At 40.9% G+C, this 17,450-nt stretch overlaps 1 protein-coding gene across 1 annotated transcript in view; it reads right to left on the reverse strand.

The window, feature by feature from the left end:
* Positions 1-7,714: 7,714 nt before the first annotated feature.
* The window catches only part of glceb (glucuronic acid epimerase b), a 62,926-nt gene continuing 53,190 nt past the window's right edge, over positions 7,715-17,450 (reverse strand). Inside the window, exons 5-6 of the mRNA XM_085405697.1 lie at positions 12,386-12,678; positions 7,715-11,953 (exon numbers count right to left, since the gene is read on the reverse strand). Of these exons, the coding sequence (XP_085261823.1) occupies positions 11,222-11,953; positions 12,386-12,678 (1,025 nt within the window). The 3' untranslated portion in view covers positions 7,715-11,221. The remainder of the gene's footprint in view (positions 11,954-12,385; positions 12,679-17,450) is intronic.

A 17,450-nucleotide genomic window follows, 5' to 3' on the forward strand; every position in this document is an offset into this window, starting at 1 on the left:
GGAGTCACTTTAATTAAAGGTCAGAAAATAGAGCAAGTACAATCATATAAATATCTTGGGACCATAATAAATGAAAAACTGAACTTTGATCAAAATTGCAAATCAGTTTGTAAAAAGGGTCACCAGCACCTTTATTGCCTTAGGAAACTTGTTCATTTCCACATTGACCAAAAATTTTTAACTTTGTTTTATCGTTCTTTTATTGAGTCTGTTTTATCCTTTTGTTTGGTGGCATGGTTTGGTCAGACCTCTGTCACAGAGAAAAACTCTCTAAATCAGATAGTGAGATGGTCCAGTCGTCTGATAGGTGAGCCACAGTCTTGTTTAGCCTCCCTGTACTCTAAGCAGGTACAGAGGATGGCTTTATCAATCCTTAAAAATGGTTCCCATCCTCTAAGGGGTGAATTTCAGCTTCTTCCCTCAGGACGGAGGTTTCTATTTCCGAGATGCAGGACAAAGCGTTATAAAAATAGCTTTGTCCCCGTTGCTGTCACTGAATTAAATAAGAACTGTTTTTGATTCGAAATATTAAAGTATGTGTCACAGTGAGTTTTATATATTTACTAGGTATGTGTGTTTTTAAAGGGATGTCAAATGCTGTCATTTTTCTGTAAAGCAAATTTACCTTGCCTTTAGGTATAAATAAAGTTACCTTACCTTACCTTACTGCTACAGACAGTTTTTTAGGCCTATCTCTTCTTCGTTTATTCTCAACTTGTCCCATTTTCTCATTTTTTTTAAGGACACACTGCAACCATGTTGATAATTAAAATTGTTTCTGTTATGTACAGTGTTGGGAAGGTTACTTTTCAAATGTATTCCACTACAGATTACAGAATACATGCCCCAAAACGTATTTTGTAACATATTCCGTTATGTTACTCAATGAGAGTAACGTATTCTGAATACTTTGGATTACTTAATATATTTTCATGCTTTTACAACTACATGAATGTACTATTGCTGTGTGATTTATTACTATTATTGAAGGTTACTCGCCATAATACCAACTAGATTTTTAAATCTTAATATAAATGAGTAACAGTAGGTGGACATTAGGTAAGGCTGCACTTTTTGCAGTGATCTCGTGTTGAAAACTATTCCACGCGTATATAAAACAGGTCAGCGGCCCCGAACCGTATCAAAGGGACCTCTGGCTCATACGTCGGGTTCCGTGTCGGGCTCGTAGCTGAAAACTAGCTTTACTTTGTTGTCTGGGTCAACTTTGCTAGCGAGAGACAGAAAAAGGCTACTCCAACATACTGTTTCGGAGGAAAACACGAACACAGTGTACAGTCGAGTATTAATAGCTTGTTTACAACTGGGCTCGTCAGGCACTCATTTTGGCTGCAGTGGTTATTATTATATTTACATGCTTCCAGCTCCCGTTTCTGGTCGGTGACAACTGGTACTTTTTGATTCTCCTTGTTCTAATAATAACCAAAAATAGGAGGGCATAGCCTAACATTGCCTATTGTAGATTCACTCTTCCCAGTCTGGTGCAGGTCTACAATACTTTTCCTGGTGTCCTTCGAAAGCTCTTTGGTCTTGGCCATGGCAGAGTTTGGAGTCTGACTGTTTGAGGCTGTGGACAGGTGTCTTTTATACAGATGATGAGTTCAAACAGGTGCCATTCATACAGGTAACGAGTGGGGGACAGAAAAGCTTCTTACAGAAGACGTTACAGGTCTGTGAGAGCCAGAGATTTTCCTTGTTTGAGGTGACCAAATACTTATTTTCCACCCTAATTTACGAATAAATTCTTTACAAATCCTACCATGTGAATTCATGGATTTTTTTTTCACATTCTGTCTCTCACAGTTGAAGTGTACCTCTGGTGCAAATTACTGACCTCTGTCATCATTTTAAGTGGGGGAACTTGCACAATCGGTGGCTGACTAAATACTTTTTTGCCCCACTGTATGTACACAACACTGGCTCAACCCTTTAGCTGGGTTCCTTTGATAGTCATAGATCAGTGTCACAAACAAAATCAAAAACCACTGAAAATGGAGTGAAAAAGCAGCAAATGTCTAAAACCTTCAGTTCGGATGTAGAACGAATGCTCCACATCCGAAGCCAGATATAAAAGTGAGGGTGCACAACACTATAAAGTACCTATAATACACACATTGACCAACTACAACATCAGAATGTTTGGTGCCTTTAAACAAGATGGTCCTTCGCTCAAGTAAAAGTAGCAATGCTACGAGATAGTTTCAAAACTTTAATCTTGCACTTGTAGTACAGATTAACTGCTGTTGTTACTACTACTCATAAATTATCATGAAAGCAGCTTTTATTGTTGTATTTGATGGAGGTGCCACTATTTTTATTAAGTGACAGGGAGTTAAACCTGTAACAATACATCATGTTTTTACAAGCACGGTTATAAAATTCACAGCTACACATAAGCAAACTGGCATTAAAAAATACACACAAGTACAAATAACATAGCAAGATACACATGTTACAATCAAACAATCATCTTCCTGCTTCACAGTTACCATTTTTAATAATAGTAGCGATTGTGTTCTGCTGATTCTGTGTTTTTTTGTGCGAGTGTCGGGGAATACAAAGAGACCAATCGGGCTGCTGTGCTGCAGCTGCTCAAAGACTCTGCTGCCTCCCTGGTGTTTTGGTTGATGAGGTGTAGTTTGTGTCTCCAAATGAGGAGCATGTGTGGCAGACAGCCCCCTGATACATTATTAATAGTTGCTAGACTCCAGGCGCTCTTTTCTTCCCTCTGTTGAATTTCAGACCTTCACAGCTTCTTCTTCTTCGCTCCGTCTAGAAACACTCCCACCACACACTTGCTTTCCCCCCCTCTGTACATCAGTGCATCATTTTCCTGTTTACCCTATCCCCTGCCGTCACCCCATCCCCTCATTGTTCTCCACCAGCTTCCATCTTCATACCTGACTCAGCTGCTGATTAGCAGCGAAGGCTTCTATTCTCTCGGCTGCGTAAACCAAAGTCTGTCAGCTTCTTATAAATGAGCAAAAAATAAAGCAATTACCTGGCTTAGAAACTGAAACAGTAGATTCATTTCATTCTACAGTAATGACTTCTTCTTTGTCTCTGGTGTTCTTTTAGTAGCGAGGATGAGGCCGAGCTGAATTTGACACACCGTCAGCTCAATAGCACAAATGAAACCAGATAAGAAGTGAAGTTGGGAAATGATTTGGCAGAGCGCAGGGAGAAACAGATTGCCTGACAACAGTAGGTAAAAGCTAATGAGGACTTCAAGGAACTTCAACAGTTTGGAACATGTGTTTCTTCTCTTTCAGAGAGCAGATCGATTGATTCTTTAGGAAAATCAACCTGGTAGTAGCTGGCTTACGGGGATGTGTTATATGTGTTATTTTGTGTTTAATTGTCTCAGTTTTTACAAAATAGTTTAAACTGAAACATGTTAATACATAGAAGGTTGAGATTTAGCATATTGGAAGGGCTAAGCTAGCTGTCCAGACCCATGAATTCTTCTTGCTAAGCTCGTTGGTTGTTGGTTGTAGCCTGATAGATCAATTAAATAACTATGAACGTAGCATGGTTGGAATATCCTGTAACCTAAATAACCACTAGTTATGTATGCAGAAGAGCGTCTCTGAATGCACATCGCACCTTGAAGCAGATGCCCAGCAGCAGAAGACCACACCGGGTGTCCTCCTGCCAGCTAAGAACAGCAAACTGAGGCTATAATTTGCAGAACCTCACAAAAATTGGACAACAGAAGAGTGGAAGAACACTGCCTGGTCTGATGAGTCCTGATATCCGCTCTATCATTCAGATAGTGGGATTGGAAGTGGACGTAAGCTTGGATCTGTCCTGCCTTTTATCAGTTGTCCAGTGGTGTAATGATGTGGGGGGTATTTTCTTGCAAGTATTTTCTTTCTTTCTCCATTTCAGGATCTATCCAAAAAGTTGCTTCTGATCATCAGGATGTAGCGAGAAACAAGTAACGAGACACGTTTCTCCTCCTGAAAATGTCCAGATGAACAGACTCAACTTTTTGGGATTTCCTTACCTGGATGTTTGAGCATAAAGACATTTCAGGATCGAGTTTAAAACTCGATTACTTGTATTTAAGAGTGCCAATGGTTTGGGCCCCCGTCATTGACAGAGTGTTTGTCACCCTACAGTCCTACCAGAGCACTGAGGTCTACTAAGCAGCTGTTTCGAGCTTAAACGCAGAGGTGATTGGAGCTTTTCAGTGGTGGCTCCTAATCTTTGGAACAACTTACCCTTTTTCCATGAGAGCTGCTGTCTCTCAAACATCATAAAGCATTTTTAAAAACCTGCTTATTCTTGCTTGTTTTTGAGCCTAGTGTTTGTATATTATTATGCAAACACGGCCTTTTTTACTGTATTTTTTGTTGATTTAGTGACTGTGTATTGTGTATACGTTGCAAACTTGTACAGCATTTGTTCTATAGAAATAAACTTTGACTTGTTGCAACTGAGCACCATTTAAATGCCAAAGCCTACCTGAGTATTGCTGACCACGTCCATCCCTTTATGACCACAGTGAACCCATCTTCCAGCAGGCTAATACACCATGACACAAAGCTCAAATCACCTCAGTGTGGTTTCTTGAACATGACAATTGAGCACCTTTAGGATATCAGTAGATGGACCAGAATCTCCGAGTGCTGTTTCCAGCATATACATAAGTATTTCGATCAACGTGTAAAAGACTACAAACTCCGTGGAAGTTTTGAAGTTGCACTGTTGCACTGTTTCTGTTTTCTTTCAGCTCGATATTTCCACCTCCATTTCTTTTCTTTTCCCTCCTCCCCTGAGAACCCAGACAACACACAAACAAATCCAATAACGCAGGGTTCAACGGTGTGTTAATTTCATCAAGTGGGTAAATTTATGGACACTATAAAGCCTGTGGCTTCTGGGCGCCAGAGTACCAAGTATTCACTGTAATTTTATCATGGGCATCTCAAAGGCATCTGAATGGCAGCAGAGGAGGTAGAAGAGGCTGATACAAAGGCCGTGAAGAGGCCGAGCTTATCGGGTTTATGTAGGGCTAATTACAGGACTGGGAGACAGACTCTCTGTCAGGAGGCACAGTAACATCATTAGCGTCAAGAAAAGAGGAGGAATGTGACGTGTGGGGTAGTGAGGGAGAAATTATGGGTGGATTGTATTAATGCCAAAAGGTAATGAAAAATGCAAGCGGGTGGCAGGAGATACAGTCCTTCTCAGGTGTCTGCGCTTTTTCACTGGATCAGAATAGCCTAATTAGGATTAATAATTAATCAGGATTGTTTTCCTTCCCAGCAGTTTCACAGAGACCGTGTTCAGTATGGATAAACTGTTTCTATAATACAGTCAGAAATGCCTGTCACCCATAATAATGTGTGAAGTTGAGTTAGAAATGTTCGAAAGAGCTCTGATACAAACAGCAACTTTACCAGAGGCGTCAGGTAAAGTCGTTCAAAGGAAAAGATCTGATCGGGTGTGGAGTGTCACTCAAAGTACCGAGAGGAGCCAGTTGACATGTACAATCTGGCACTGGAGTATATCTGGAATAACTGGGAACTAGTTAAAAGCCACTCAACCCTCTCTGATGACAGCGAATCAGAAATTAGAGATGTTAATACAGAGGATGGCAGAGCAGGTGGTTTGATTATGAGGCGCACAATTAAATTATACAGGAGGGTTTGTCATTAGACCCGAGCAGGCAGAAATGACATTAGTGCGGTGCAGGCTTGAGTGATGGACTAAATGGTTACACTGATGATCAAATCAATCCCGCTGGTCTGGTTTCACCTGAACAGAATTTTTCGTTGCGACTCAGTAATTCCAACTTAATTAGTTTCATGCTGGCACGCAGTGCTGCGAAAAAGTATTTGCCCACTTTCAGATTTCTTAGTTTTTTGTATATATGCCACATTTACATGTTTCAGATCATCAAATTCATTTCGATATTGGATAAAAAATAAAAAAAAACCTAGAAAAACACAAAATGCAGTTTTTAAATGATGATTTCATGTATTAAGGGAAAAAAGTTACCCAAACCTACTTGTCCCTATGTGACAAAGTAGTTGCCCCTAAACCTGATAACTGGTTGCGCCAGTTATGGCAGCAAGAATTGCAATCAAGTGTTCAAGTAACTGGCAACGAGTCTTTCATAATGATGTGGAGGAATTTTGTCCCACTTTTCTTTGCAGAATTGCTTTAATTCAGTCACTGTGGAGAGTTTTCAAACACGAGGGGCGTGTTTAAGGTTTGTGTCTTAATCTGATTTAATTCTGGACTTCCTGACTTTTCTTTTTTGAGCCATCCAGAGTTCGATTTCCAGTAAGTCGTCCAAGTCCTGAAGCAGCAAAGCAGCCTCAGACCATCATGCTACCACCACCATGTTTGACTGGTGATATAATGTTCTTTTTATGAAATGCTGTGTTAATTTTACACCACATGTACCAGGACTCAGTTTCCAAAGTATTTTCCCAGAGGATCATCAAGATTTTTTTGTCATTTTCGCTCAGTCTCTTTCTTATTGTTGGATTATAAACTCTGACCTTAGCTGGTTGAAGTGAGGCCTGCACTTCTTTAATGTTGTTCTGGGATCTTTTGTGACCTCGTGGATGAGTCGTTGATGCACTCTGGGAGTGTCTCTGATGGGCCACTTTTCCAAGTCTTTTTCTCTATTTGTGTATAATGGCTCTCACTGTAATTCACTGGAGTCCCAAAGCCTTAGAAATGACTTTGTCACCCTTTCCAGATGATAGAGGTCACTGACTTTGTTTTCTGAGCTGCTTCTTTAGATTGTGAGATGATGCGTTTGAGGATCTTTTAACCTGCTTCGCTTTTGTCAGACAGGTTCTACTTGCGTTAGATTTGCGATTTCCCTGAGTTATCACAGTTAATCACTGTATTTGGCAACTTCACCCCTTTTATCCAGAAACCAATAGCAGACTGACCCCAAATTATTGTGGTCACAATGCATCATATCCCCCCCCCCCCCCCCAAGTGTAGCTGTAGGATAATCATTTGGAGTCATTGTTGTATGGACGTGGAACCTCTCGGTGTGCGCTGGGCTTGTTTAGCACATACCGTCGATCAGACGTGCATCTGGTGGTTCTTTGTGTTCCCCGACCTGCTCCTGAGATTGTAAGAGACGGCACAGCGAACGAACTTGCTGAGAAAGCTGCTGCTGTCGGGCAATCTTGTTGCTGTGGGTGTGCTAGTCTAGGCAACATGCCAAAATAACATGAATGTCAGCAAGTGTTTGCAGGCTCTATTTTTCATTTTCTATTGCAAAATAATACTCCTTAGAATACAATTTAGATGTATCCTTAAGATATAATTATAAATATTCAATTATTGAAATTGTAACTTTTAATATAATAACTTAATTTATTTGCATCTCTACTGATTTCCATGGATCCACTGTTCTAATTTCTTGAAGTCCATGGTGCCATCTTTACGTTACAAATCAAATATATTCAGTTGTTAATCAAATATGAGGGGAAAAAAATATAAAAGTGTCAGAAATGAAAAGCTACAACCAATAAATGTTTTTATATTTTCTAGAAATCTAGAAACTGATAAATGGCTAAAACCGATCACCATTTATCGACAACTGATTGATAATTGCATAAATCTATAGCTTCATTAGACATATCTATTCTTTATCTATTCTTCATTAGGCTGCTGTGTTCATGTCAAACCTCTGAAAAACAAAACAAATCAGGAATTTAAGAAAAAAAATGCTTTTATTTATTGATTTTTTTTTTTTTTTACATCTTTAAAAAGCAAAACCTTAAAGCACAAAGATTTACTCTGTATATAAACACCTCTCTTCATTGGACTAAAAAAATGGTAGCATTTGCACATTGTGCTTCGGTTGCAAAGTCTGTACAACAACTCTGGGTCTCTCGTAGTGTCACGACCCCAGTAAACATTTTATTGCATAAATCACATTTGACCTCAGTGGCCATTTGCTGACGTGTTGAAACAAGGAGTGTAGAGACAGAGGAGAGGGTACCACTGAAATGAGGAGAAAGAAGCTCTCATACCTGTTACACAGTGAATAACAATAGCAGCTTTCTTAATGAAGGCGTTGCACATTGTCCTGAAAAGGAAAAAAGTAATCCATAAAAGAGAAATACAACTAAACTCATGTGACGATAATCGACAGTTGTGCTTTTGTCTAACTAGAAAAACTCTTATTCCTCTGCAGAGGAAAAAAAGAAATAAAATTAAATAAAATAAAAAAAACTCAAGGAGAACCTGCAGCTATTGGCTCATTTCCCTTTAAACAGTAGCTTACTAAACACTAATCTCTAGTTGCACACAACCCCTTTTACAATAAGCATTTACATATCTACTCAACCTACATCTGAAAAAGTAGCATTTCTCAAAAGGCAGTGTCTCTCCATGACATCTCCAAGGAGACTTTACATCATTAAAATGCTGAATGGAAGTCGGTTTTTGCACAAAAATATACAAATACACCTCGAATCAATGACTTTGGTATAAACAACATGGAGCTCGTTATTCTCACACAAAGACTTCTACTCCTGAACGTTACCCCCCCCCTCCCCACCCCCGGCCCTCAACGGACATATTTCTGCTCGTCGTGTATAAATTATGCAAGTGTTTACAGGAAGAAAAAGCCAACAGGAAGTAAAGAAAACTAGAATCAGCAAAAACAACAACAACAACAAAAAGAAAAACCCTAACAGATTACCCAAAGATCTCAAACATCTTTTATGGTATAAACATTCCCACAACCTATAAAGGAGAAAAATGAATAAAAATGAATATAATCATTAAAAAAAAAAGGATTGATGGAAAATAAATGTTAAAAGTTATAAGGTTTCCTCTTTATTGGACACAGTTGTAATTTTTCAATTATAAAACAAGAGTACAAAAACAATAAATGACAAAGCAGGGTTATATAACAAATAGATTAGAGACATGCTTACACATTAGAACCATTATTTTGAGAACCAAACGTTTTTTTGTGATTAAACTTGATGTTTAAAAATGTGCATTATTGTGTTCTGCTTTTCTACTGAAGTCAGGATTTGTTAATCAGTTTGGAAAAAGGGAACTTGGATGTATTTTTGTCCTGCCAGTGCAAACTCAAACAACCTGAAACGCTGGCTTTGTGGGAAAACGATTTTTGTCTCAAAAAACTGGCGTTATATATATATATATTTTTAAACAGGATTCAGAAGAAACCAATCTGCAGCTTCTTTAAATCTTCAAAGCTGGATCAATGAAAGCCTCATTGCTGCTGAGGGCTCCGCTTTGTGTTGTTTGTGAGTACGACGCCGGTGAACGCTGACTCATCCGTGAGCAGCGACTGTACCGTGAACAGGCTCTCCAGCCTATTAGCCGGGTGAATTGTTAGAGCACAGGCAGGCCTCTTTCTCTGCGCTCGGCGGTCAACAGGGCAGCGCTCAGATTAAAAGCGCCGAGTTCATGCACTCGCAGCGGCTGAGAGGAGCAACGAGAGCCTGCTGGGACCGAGCCTTTGCATGCTCGTCAGGAATTTACCTCCAGCTTTAGTACTTCCTGGCATTGTCTATTTAAATGGTGTGAATTAACATTGTAGTGAGATGCAGCTGTGCTTCTGCTGCCCACGTTCATCTCCTCCAATACACAACAGAGACATCTACACCACCTACGCTTGTATCCTGCAATTATCATGTTCCAAGTATGAGTTACAGAAGAAAGGCTTTTCAGACGAGTTCCCGAGTAAACAACGAGCTGAAAAGGTCAAAAAGGAGGAGGGGAACGAGGGGGGTGGGCACAAGAATGAATTAAAATGTGGCTACGACTGACGGTGCTGATATTCACACCAAGCAAAAAACACAGATCTGAAATTATAACAATGACGTGGGGAGCTGGAGTTTGGCATTTAAAGTTTCACATTAGTATCACCTTTTAACTGATGCCTCTTGGTTAATCTAGTATTAAATGTTTAGCCTCGTTCAGGCCTGCGATCACGCGTGTAAGTAGGAAACACAGTTTTTCCTTTTGAAACAAAACTTTAGATTGTGCAGCTGAAAAGAAGCGAGCATTTATCCTGGTCTTAAATTCAGCCAGCTGGGATTTCTCACATGGGACACACATGTGTTAATAAACACGCTGAACTCAAAGTTAATCATATGTGAAGTTGCAACCTTGAACAAAAACGGTTACACGGTGGTATCACTGCCTGACCATCGGATACAGGTAGCAACATTACAGAAGCTACAGCTAATTATGATAACTTCCTCATTTTTAAGCATTATTGCAGGGCTGCATTGATTTATCTCAGTGAATACCACAGGAACAATCACATTGCTACTGAGAACGAGCTCGATTATTACTCAGAGCAGCTTTCAAGCAGCTTAACAGAAGCCTCACATTTACTTTAGAGGGGAAAAGATAAATCTACTAAAGACATAATACTATAATTATTGGCTAACATTAATCTGTGTTTAGACAGAATCATAAAACGTTTGATTTTCTAGCATTTCCACAAAGGGATGAATTCTCTAATAAACATCTCTAACCAAACATTAAATGTGAGACACTTAAAAAAAAAAGTCCTGCGTTGTAATTTAAAACTGTTTAGTATTGAAGGGTTTGCATTAAAAATGTTGTGGTGAAATATTCGAATGCTTCTTATATATTGAAAAGATGCGCTTTTTTGTTTTTTGGCAACGTTCTCCTTCAAATAATTTATAATATATTCTGTTATATACAGTTTGTTTTAATAAACTTTAATCTGAAATGACGTTAAAAAAAATACAATTGCAGAAGAAAAATGTGCTGGATGCATCGAAGAATGTCTGAAATGTGATTCACAGAGTTTTTAATCTTTCACCAATGTCATATATTCTTTTTAAAAACGCACACACACACGCACGAACACATACACACTTTCTTCCTGAATGCAGACACTCTCACTTTGAAATGAGGTTTGTGCATAACTACAAACACTAACTCAAGAGGTGAAGGAAAAGAAAAGAAACAGGGAGAGGAGAGCTACAGTGGATGTTGCAGAAATTAAAAAACCTGCAACAGAGCACACGAGAGAGTATTGAGAGCTTCAGCTGATTAAACTCATACTTCAGATTTTGGACTTCAACCAGATCGAGGACGTGCACGCGAGCATAGGCCGCTCATTCATTCCTTCAGTCGCACAGAATATATCGATCTTCTTCTCATCTCAGCCTTTATAGTGTGTGGGTTGGAGTTTAGTCTAATTGTGCTTGGCACGAATCCCCTTTAAGTAGGTTTTCCAGCGCTTGACCACATCCTTGAAGATGGGGGAGTTGTCTATGGATGCCAGCAGCTGTAGCTGATTAATGTGTGTGGTGTGATAGTCCCAGCGAGCCAAGTTGGGCGCAGTGCCCAACATGAAGTGACGCAGGTCATAAATGCTCCCAGACCCGGTGTCAAAGAGCGGCAGCATGGCCTTCAGCGACTCCATGCCGCGGCTGAACAGCTGCCCTGCCTCCCTGCCGAGCTTCTCTCCAGCTGTCTCAGTCAAGTCGTAGAGCCCCAGCAGGGAGTAGATGAAGCCGTTGAGCACAAAGGAGCTGGGTGTGGTGGGGTATTCTTCATACCAGTCATACTTGTTCATGAACACAGCTTTGACCCCATGCTGTGCTGAAGGCACCTTATAAGGTCCTACTGCCTTCAGGGCAGCGTTGAGGTACGCCTGGTCCTTGGTGAGGAGGTAGGCTCTCACAAGGGTGGACATGGCCTGGCCCTGAGCCATGGCCGAGTACCAGCCGGGCTCCAGAGGTCTGAAGCCTTCGCCTAGTTTACGGGTGACCATGATAGGCCATCCGCCTCGCTCGTCCTGGTTGCGCAGCAGCCAGTCGCTGGCGGCAAAGAAGGCGGCCATGTGCGCAGTGGTGGAGATGGTGATGTTGTCAACAAATCCACGCCCATGCAGGACTAATCGCACCACACGTCTGGGCATAATCTGAAAAGAGACAGTAGATGAAGGGAGTTAGGACTTGGCATTCATGAGTTCAACACACTGCAGATTTAGTCTTCATAAAGCCAAATAATAACAGTATTTAGTTCACATACATGGAGTTAAATCTAACACAAAGAAACCCTCTGACACAATACAAGTGGCAAAGACTTGTAAGTAGCTTTGATAATGAAAAGCATACATCACCATAAATGTAACTATACTTCCTTAATGGACTGTTTTCTATAAAATGTGAGAAAGTAGTGAAAAATGTACAAAAAGTACATTAAAAGGTTTTTCTGTGGAACTTTTGCTTTTAAAATGAGAGCTGCCAGTTCAACTAATCAACTAATTATCCCAGCTGCAAGTGCATCGTCACTAGACCACAAATATTTGAGCAGAGGTGCTTTTTGAACCAGCGCTTTGAGTTGAACGGACCTTTGTGGCCTTAACAGCCTTTGTGTTGGACAGCCCGACGCCCTTCCTGAGGTCGGTGAGCAGATCCCGGGTCAGAGTGCTCCAAGCGGTTCGCGGTCCAATCCCGTAGGTGATGTCACGCTCTCTGAAGGCGATGAGCTGTGTGCTGGTCACGTAGTGGATTGTGAAGGGAGGGCCCTTCTCTGTGGTTTCAAGGATTACAGACACGCTGCCGTTGGAGATAAACTTGAGGTCCAAGCTGAGGATGAAGTCTTTGGAGTTGCCCATCTGGAGGGACACGCCTTCGGAGGAGTCTGTGGTAATGGGAAGTGAGTGGGGTGGGTGCAGCAGATAAATAAGTCAAAATTGCGGGAGAAAAAACATTTATTCAAAGACACTTGGTCTCATTTGACTGACTTCTTTAAGAACTTGATGATTACTGGCTGATAACGTGCTATTTTTAGTTTACTGGAAGCTTTTTAAATCCGAGTCTGTCTCTTAATACACTCCTCTGGTGGTCTGTTTATATAATGGCTCATCTTTTTTTTCCCTTTTTTAATACTCTCAATGATCAATCACAATGAGCCTACTTTAGAATCAATCACTGGTCAGAAGCTTAACATTTTAACTACCCTGGATTTTGTATTATTACCCATGTGATGTTCCTTGCTGTTTGTGTGTGTGTGAGAGAGAGTGCACACACACACACACACACACACACACACACACACACACACACACACACACACACACACACACACACACACACACTAGGACGAGCTTCTCCTGGGATGTGCAGTACGGCTGTGTCTCTGCACACTGAGCTTAATAAGGAGGACAGAGAGGAGAGAGAAGACAGTGTGGAAAGGAATAGAGGAGCAGTATGAGGGAACAACAGAGTGAAAGAAGAAGTTGATATACTGCAACTTCTCTATTTGCATCCCCGCATCTCCTCCAGTCAGAGCTTAAGTAGAAACTCGGATGATTTTTACTTTCCACACTGCCACCTCTGACACTGGATCACCTTTGTGTCACTATAGTTCAGCTCCGACTTCATTTCAAGACCCCGAAGCAGCGAGCGGTTCAAGAATGATCTCTGCTTTTGCCTTACTCTTTGGTGTGCACAGCAGAAAAACAACAAAAAAAACGAGGAGAATGTTTTCTAATCGAGGCTCCTCCAAGGATAAAGAAGAGAAAGGGTCAAAAAGTCAAGGAAAAGGAGAGTAATGGAGTGATGGCTCACACAAGAGCTCTTAAAGCCAGGCCTAGATGGGAGAGGGTGAAAATGAGCCAATAGTGAGGAGACAATTGAAATCAGAAGACGGAGAGATCTCACATCACATACGCTGAGAAAGCAGAAGCAGATGAGGCCTAGTGAGGCTCAAAGACAGTCGATCAGGAAGAGAATGAAGGAGAGAGACAGTCTGGCAGGGGCCTCTGGATGACTACGGCTATTTAATGCACTCATAAATCCATTACTTAAGGCAATGCAGAGAGTAAGTGGATTTGTACTCTGGCCCTGTGATTACTCTGCCATCAATAAAGGATGGGCAGGGAATATAGACGAGATTCCACCTCCACCGCTCGGGCTCCCTAGCTGTTTAGCAATAAGTCTGGAGACGGGGAAGACACGCGGCTAGAAATATGCCTGTGTAAATCACGCTTGTGTACATGACCGAGTGTGTGAGACGAACACTTGAAAGCGTGCACAGTGCCTGCAGTACATGTGCGGACAACAAAAGACCTGACAAGTGACGAGACAACAGTCGATGGAAGTGTGATTTTTCCATCACTACAGCACACGCACAGCTAAAACAGCAAATTTAATTAAAAAACAATAATAAGTGGTGTTTTTTTTGGAAAGTTTTAATGTATTTAGGACTGCAAAGTGGGGTTTTTTTTTTTCGATATTGATTAATCAGTCAGTTTTTTCCCCCCAAACTGTGAGAAAATTCCTCTTTGGTTACTTCAGTCTTCAGTCTGTGCAGAAAGCTCTTCAGCAGCTTTACACCTAATGCTCTGAAATTCCCCTGCACCATTCTTCTTTGAAACTTTGTGTTATTTTGCACGGGGATTGTGAGCAAACAGCATTTTTCCAAGACCCTAGAAGATCTCGATAAATACTCAGCCACGACAGACACTGTTGACTTTGATATGAAAAGATACAATTCTAAAGACTTTTTTGAAAATCACACCTTTCTCTGCAACACCACCTCAAAGTATTTACATGCAGGATAATCTCTCGGTATAGTTGCATTCTTTTTCCTGTGATGGGTTCAGATTGCTTAATAATCCACAAAGGATTCAAAGAAAGACGTTTCACGCCTGTGACCCGGCGCTACCGCTTTTGATGTCGAATCCACCGTTTACAGTTCAGTCTCCTTCACCTCTATCAGAGCTGTTTTTAAGCTGCTCAAATGCAAACGCCACATCTCTTATCTCTGCAGCCTCACATTCAGCCATCAGACGAGAGGTGGGCGACTTCTCATCAAGAGCGCCCACAAAATAGGACTATAAGAATTAAAATAAAAACAAAAAGCACCAAGATTTGCAAGGATGTAACGGAGCAAAGAGCAGCTGCTGGAAGTTAACCAAACTAAATGATCCCCGCTGATCTGGGAAAAACTACTTGTTCTGTTCGAAGCATGAAATCAGATTGTGGTAGCAGTTATTATTGACTGACATATTTATTAGATCACTGACTGGGTTTGGTTGAAAAAGGAAGAAAAATTCCTGAAAGGATATTTTGTGTTCATACATTAAAAAAAAAGACAAAGTAAGCCGACTGTGGTTCAGTATCATCACTAAACCTCATGTAGCTGATGTTAGCTGTTCTTCCTCTCCATCTACATACATTATTATTAAGTATTTACTAAAGTGAAACCATGGCTCTGTACTAATCTGAGACATGTCAACCATAATGCTTATCCTACAAGCAGTGTAGCTATTAGGGCTGCCATGATTTGTCGACTAGTCACGATTACGTCGACTATCAAAATCGTCGACGACTGATTTAATAGTCGACGCGTCGTTTGAAGCTTTGTAAGATCACAAAAGACGCAGGAATAAGTGGCAGGATTTAAGAGTGTAATAACGGACTGAAACAGAAGATGGCAGCATTGCATGTACAAGGATGTCAGCTACCGTTAAACCCCGAAGAAGAAGAAGAAGCAGCTGTGTCCCAGAATTCATAGCGCGGCCCAGCGCAGTTTCCAACAATGGCGGCAGCTGGTTAGTTTTAATGTTACTCTTATTATTCTTTCTGGGTCACAAAATAAACGTTTAACATATTTTCAGGCGAGAATGTAGCTGTGTAAACCTCAAATATCTGCTCAGTTTATCAGGACACCACATATTTTCAAAAGGGCTCCGACGTTTTCGGAGACATCTGTTACCCACTAGCTCGTTAGCGAGCCGGGGGCTAGGCTCACTAGCGCCGTGAGAACACCGGACTCCCCGCAAATCGTTTTCAAACCCACCGCCGTCTTTCGCTACTCAGGTTAAATATATATGAGTCACTTAGATAACTTAAAATGTTATTGTTTGGCTTTTTTTTTTTAGTATTTTATTTGTTCCTGAGTAAATCAGTTTGTCTGAGATTAAAGTTATAGTTTTTACACAGCTGAATAAACGTCAAGCAGACAGCTGATTATCAGAAGTGTGAGATGCTCCAGAATATACTCCGGTGTCCTGTTATATTTTAGATAGCAAGGAGTTTATTAAACTTCACCGAAACAATCCGCAAATTTCATTAAAATTTAATAAACTATCATCTTGTCTTTATTTTTAGTTAGCACAGACCTTAATCAGAATCAGAATCAGAATACTTTATTGATCCCTGGGGGAAATTATTTTTTGTTACAGTGCTCCATTTTAAACCAACATTAAGACAAGACAGACAATATGCTAACTAAGAATAAACACTTAAAGCTGTAAGCTAATGATAGTTATATAAGAGCAGATGCTGCTGGTGCAATAAGCTGTAGTTTTGCGTCCAGTGGATGATGATCTGATTAGTCGACTAATCGCAAAAATAATCGGTGACTAGTCGACTATCAAAATAATCGTTTGTGGCAGCCCTAGTAGCTATTAGCCATTTCTCATGAGTAACACCGTTTCTGTAGCAAAACTAGTAAGTGTATGTAGTTGCTGCTCTTTTGCCGAGGGACTAGGCTGCTCTTTAACCGGTCTCAACATGACAGTAATGATACAGTACAAGTCTGGAAACTCAGACACAGACACAGGCTAACTCGCTTTTCCTCGATTGAACGAGTGGTGAAGGGTGACTCGTTGCGGTCACAAAGGATGGCACTGTTCATGCCAAAGTTGCCGTGCAGATTGTACCACAGATACCCGCGCAGGGTCGTCTGCACACACCACAAAAGCTATTTTTCTTTGATAGCGTGATTCCACCTTATCAGGGGAACAAAGTGCATTTCTGAACTATCAACCAACCACAAGGGGATTGAGAAAATAAAGGTGCTCAGTGGCAGACAGCGTTTGGGCAGGAAAGTGCAGATGGTGGATGGTAGGTTATTATCAGGGGACTGACGATTGATCCAGTTGTCAGAGGCTTGGAGAGATTGCTCAACACTCGTGCCCTAGATACAGTAAGGAGGAAAGAAAAAAAAAGAAGGACTGCAACAGGAAGAAGGGAGTAGGAGGAGGAAGTGTAGGGAGGCAGAGACAGAAAGGAAAACTGACAGCAGAGGAAGAAAATGAGGAAAGTTTGATGAGAGACAAGAATAAGGCATCAGAATGGATTGGGGAAATATGACTGCAATGTTTAGGAAGCACAGGAGTGCTGAGGGGCGATAAGTGGGTGGAAATAAGTCAACAGAGGTGGAAGACTGACAGAAATCTGGAGTAGACAGGGAAGATAAATTGAGAATGAAGGCTACTTAGTGAGAAATGATCATGATAACATGAAGTCAAGGTAGGAAAGAGCAATAATGGTGAGCTCAGCTTTAAAGCAAAGTGAGCAAGCAGCAGGGAGGAAAAAAGTGGAGGGTGGTGGAAAAAAAGAAATTGGTGATGATGAGAGGTTGAAAGTGGAAGAAGGGGGGGGGGGAGATTACTGTAGAGA

The sequence above is a fragment of the Rhamphochromis longiceps genome, linkage group LG1 (genome assembly GCF_057381845.1).
Source record: "Rhamphochromis longiceps isolate RC_006_pf linkage group LG1, R_longiceps_female_GT1.1, whole genome shotgun sequence".
Lineage (NCBI taxonomy): Eukaryota > Metazoa > Chordata > Actinopteri > Cichliformes > Cichlidae > Rhamphochromis > Rhamphochromis longiceps.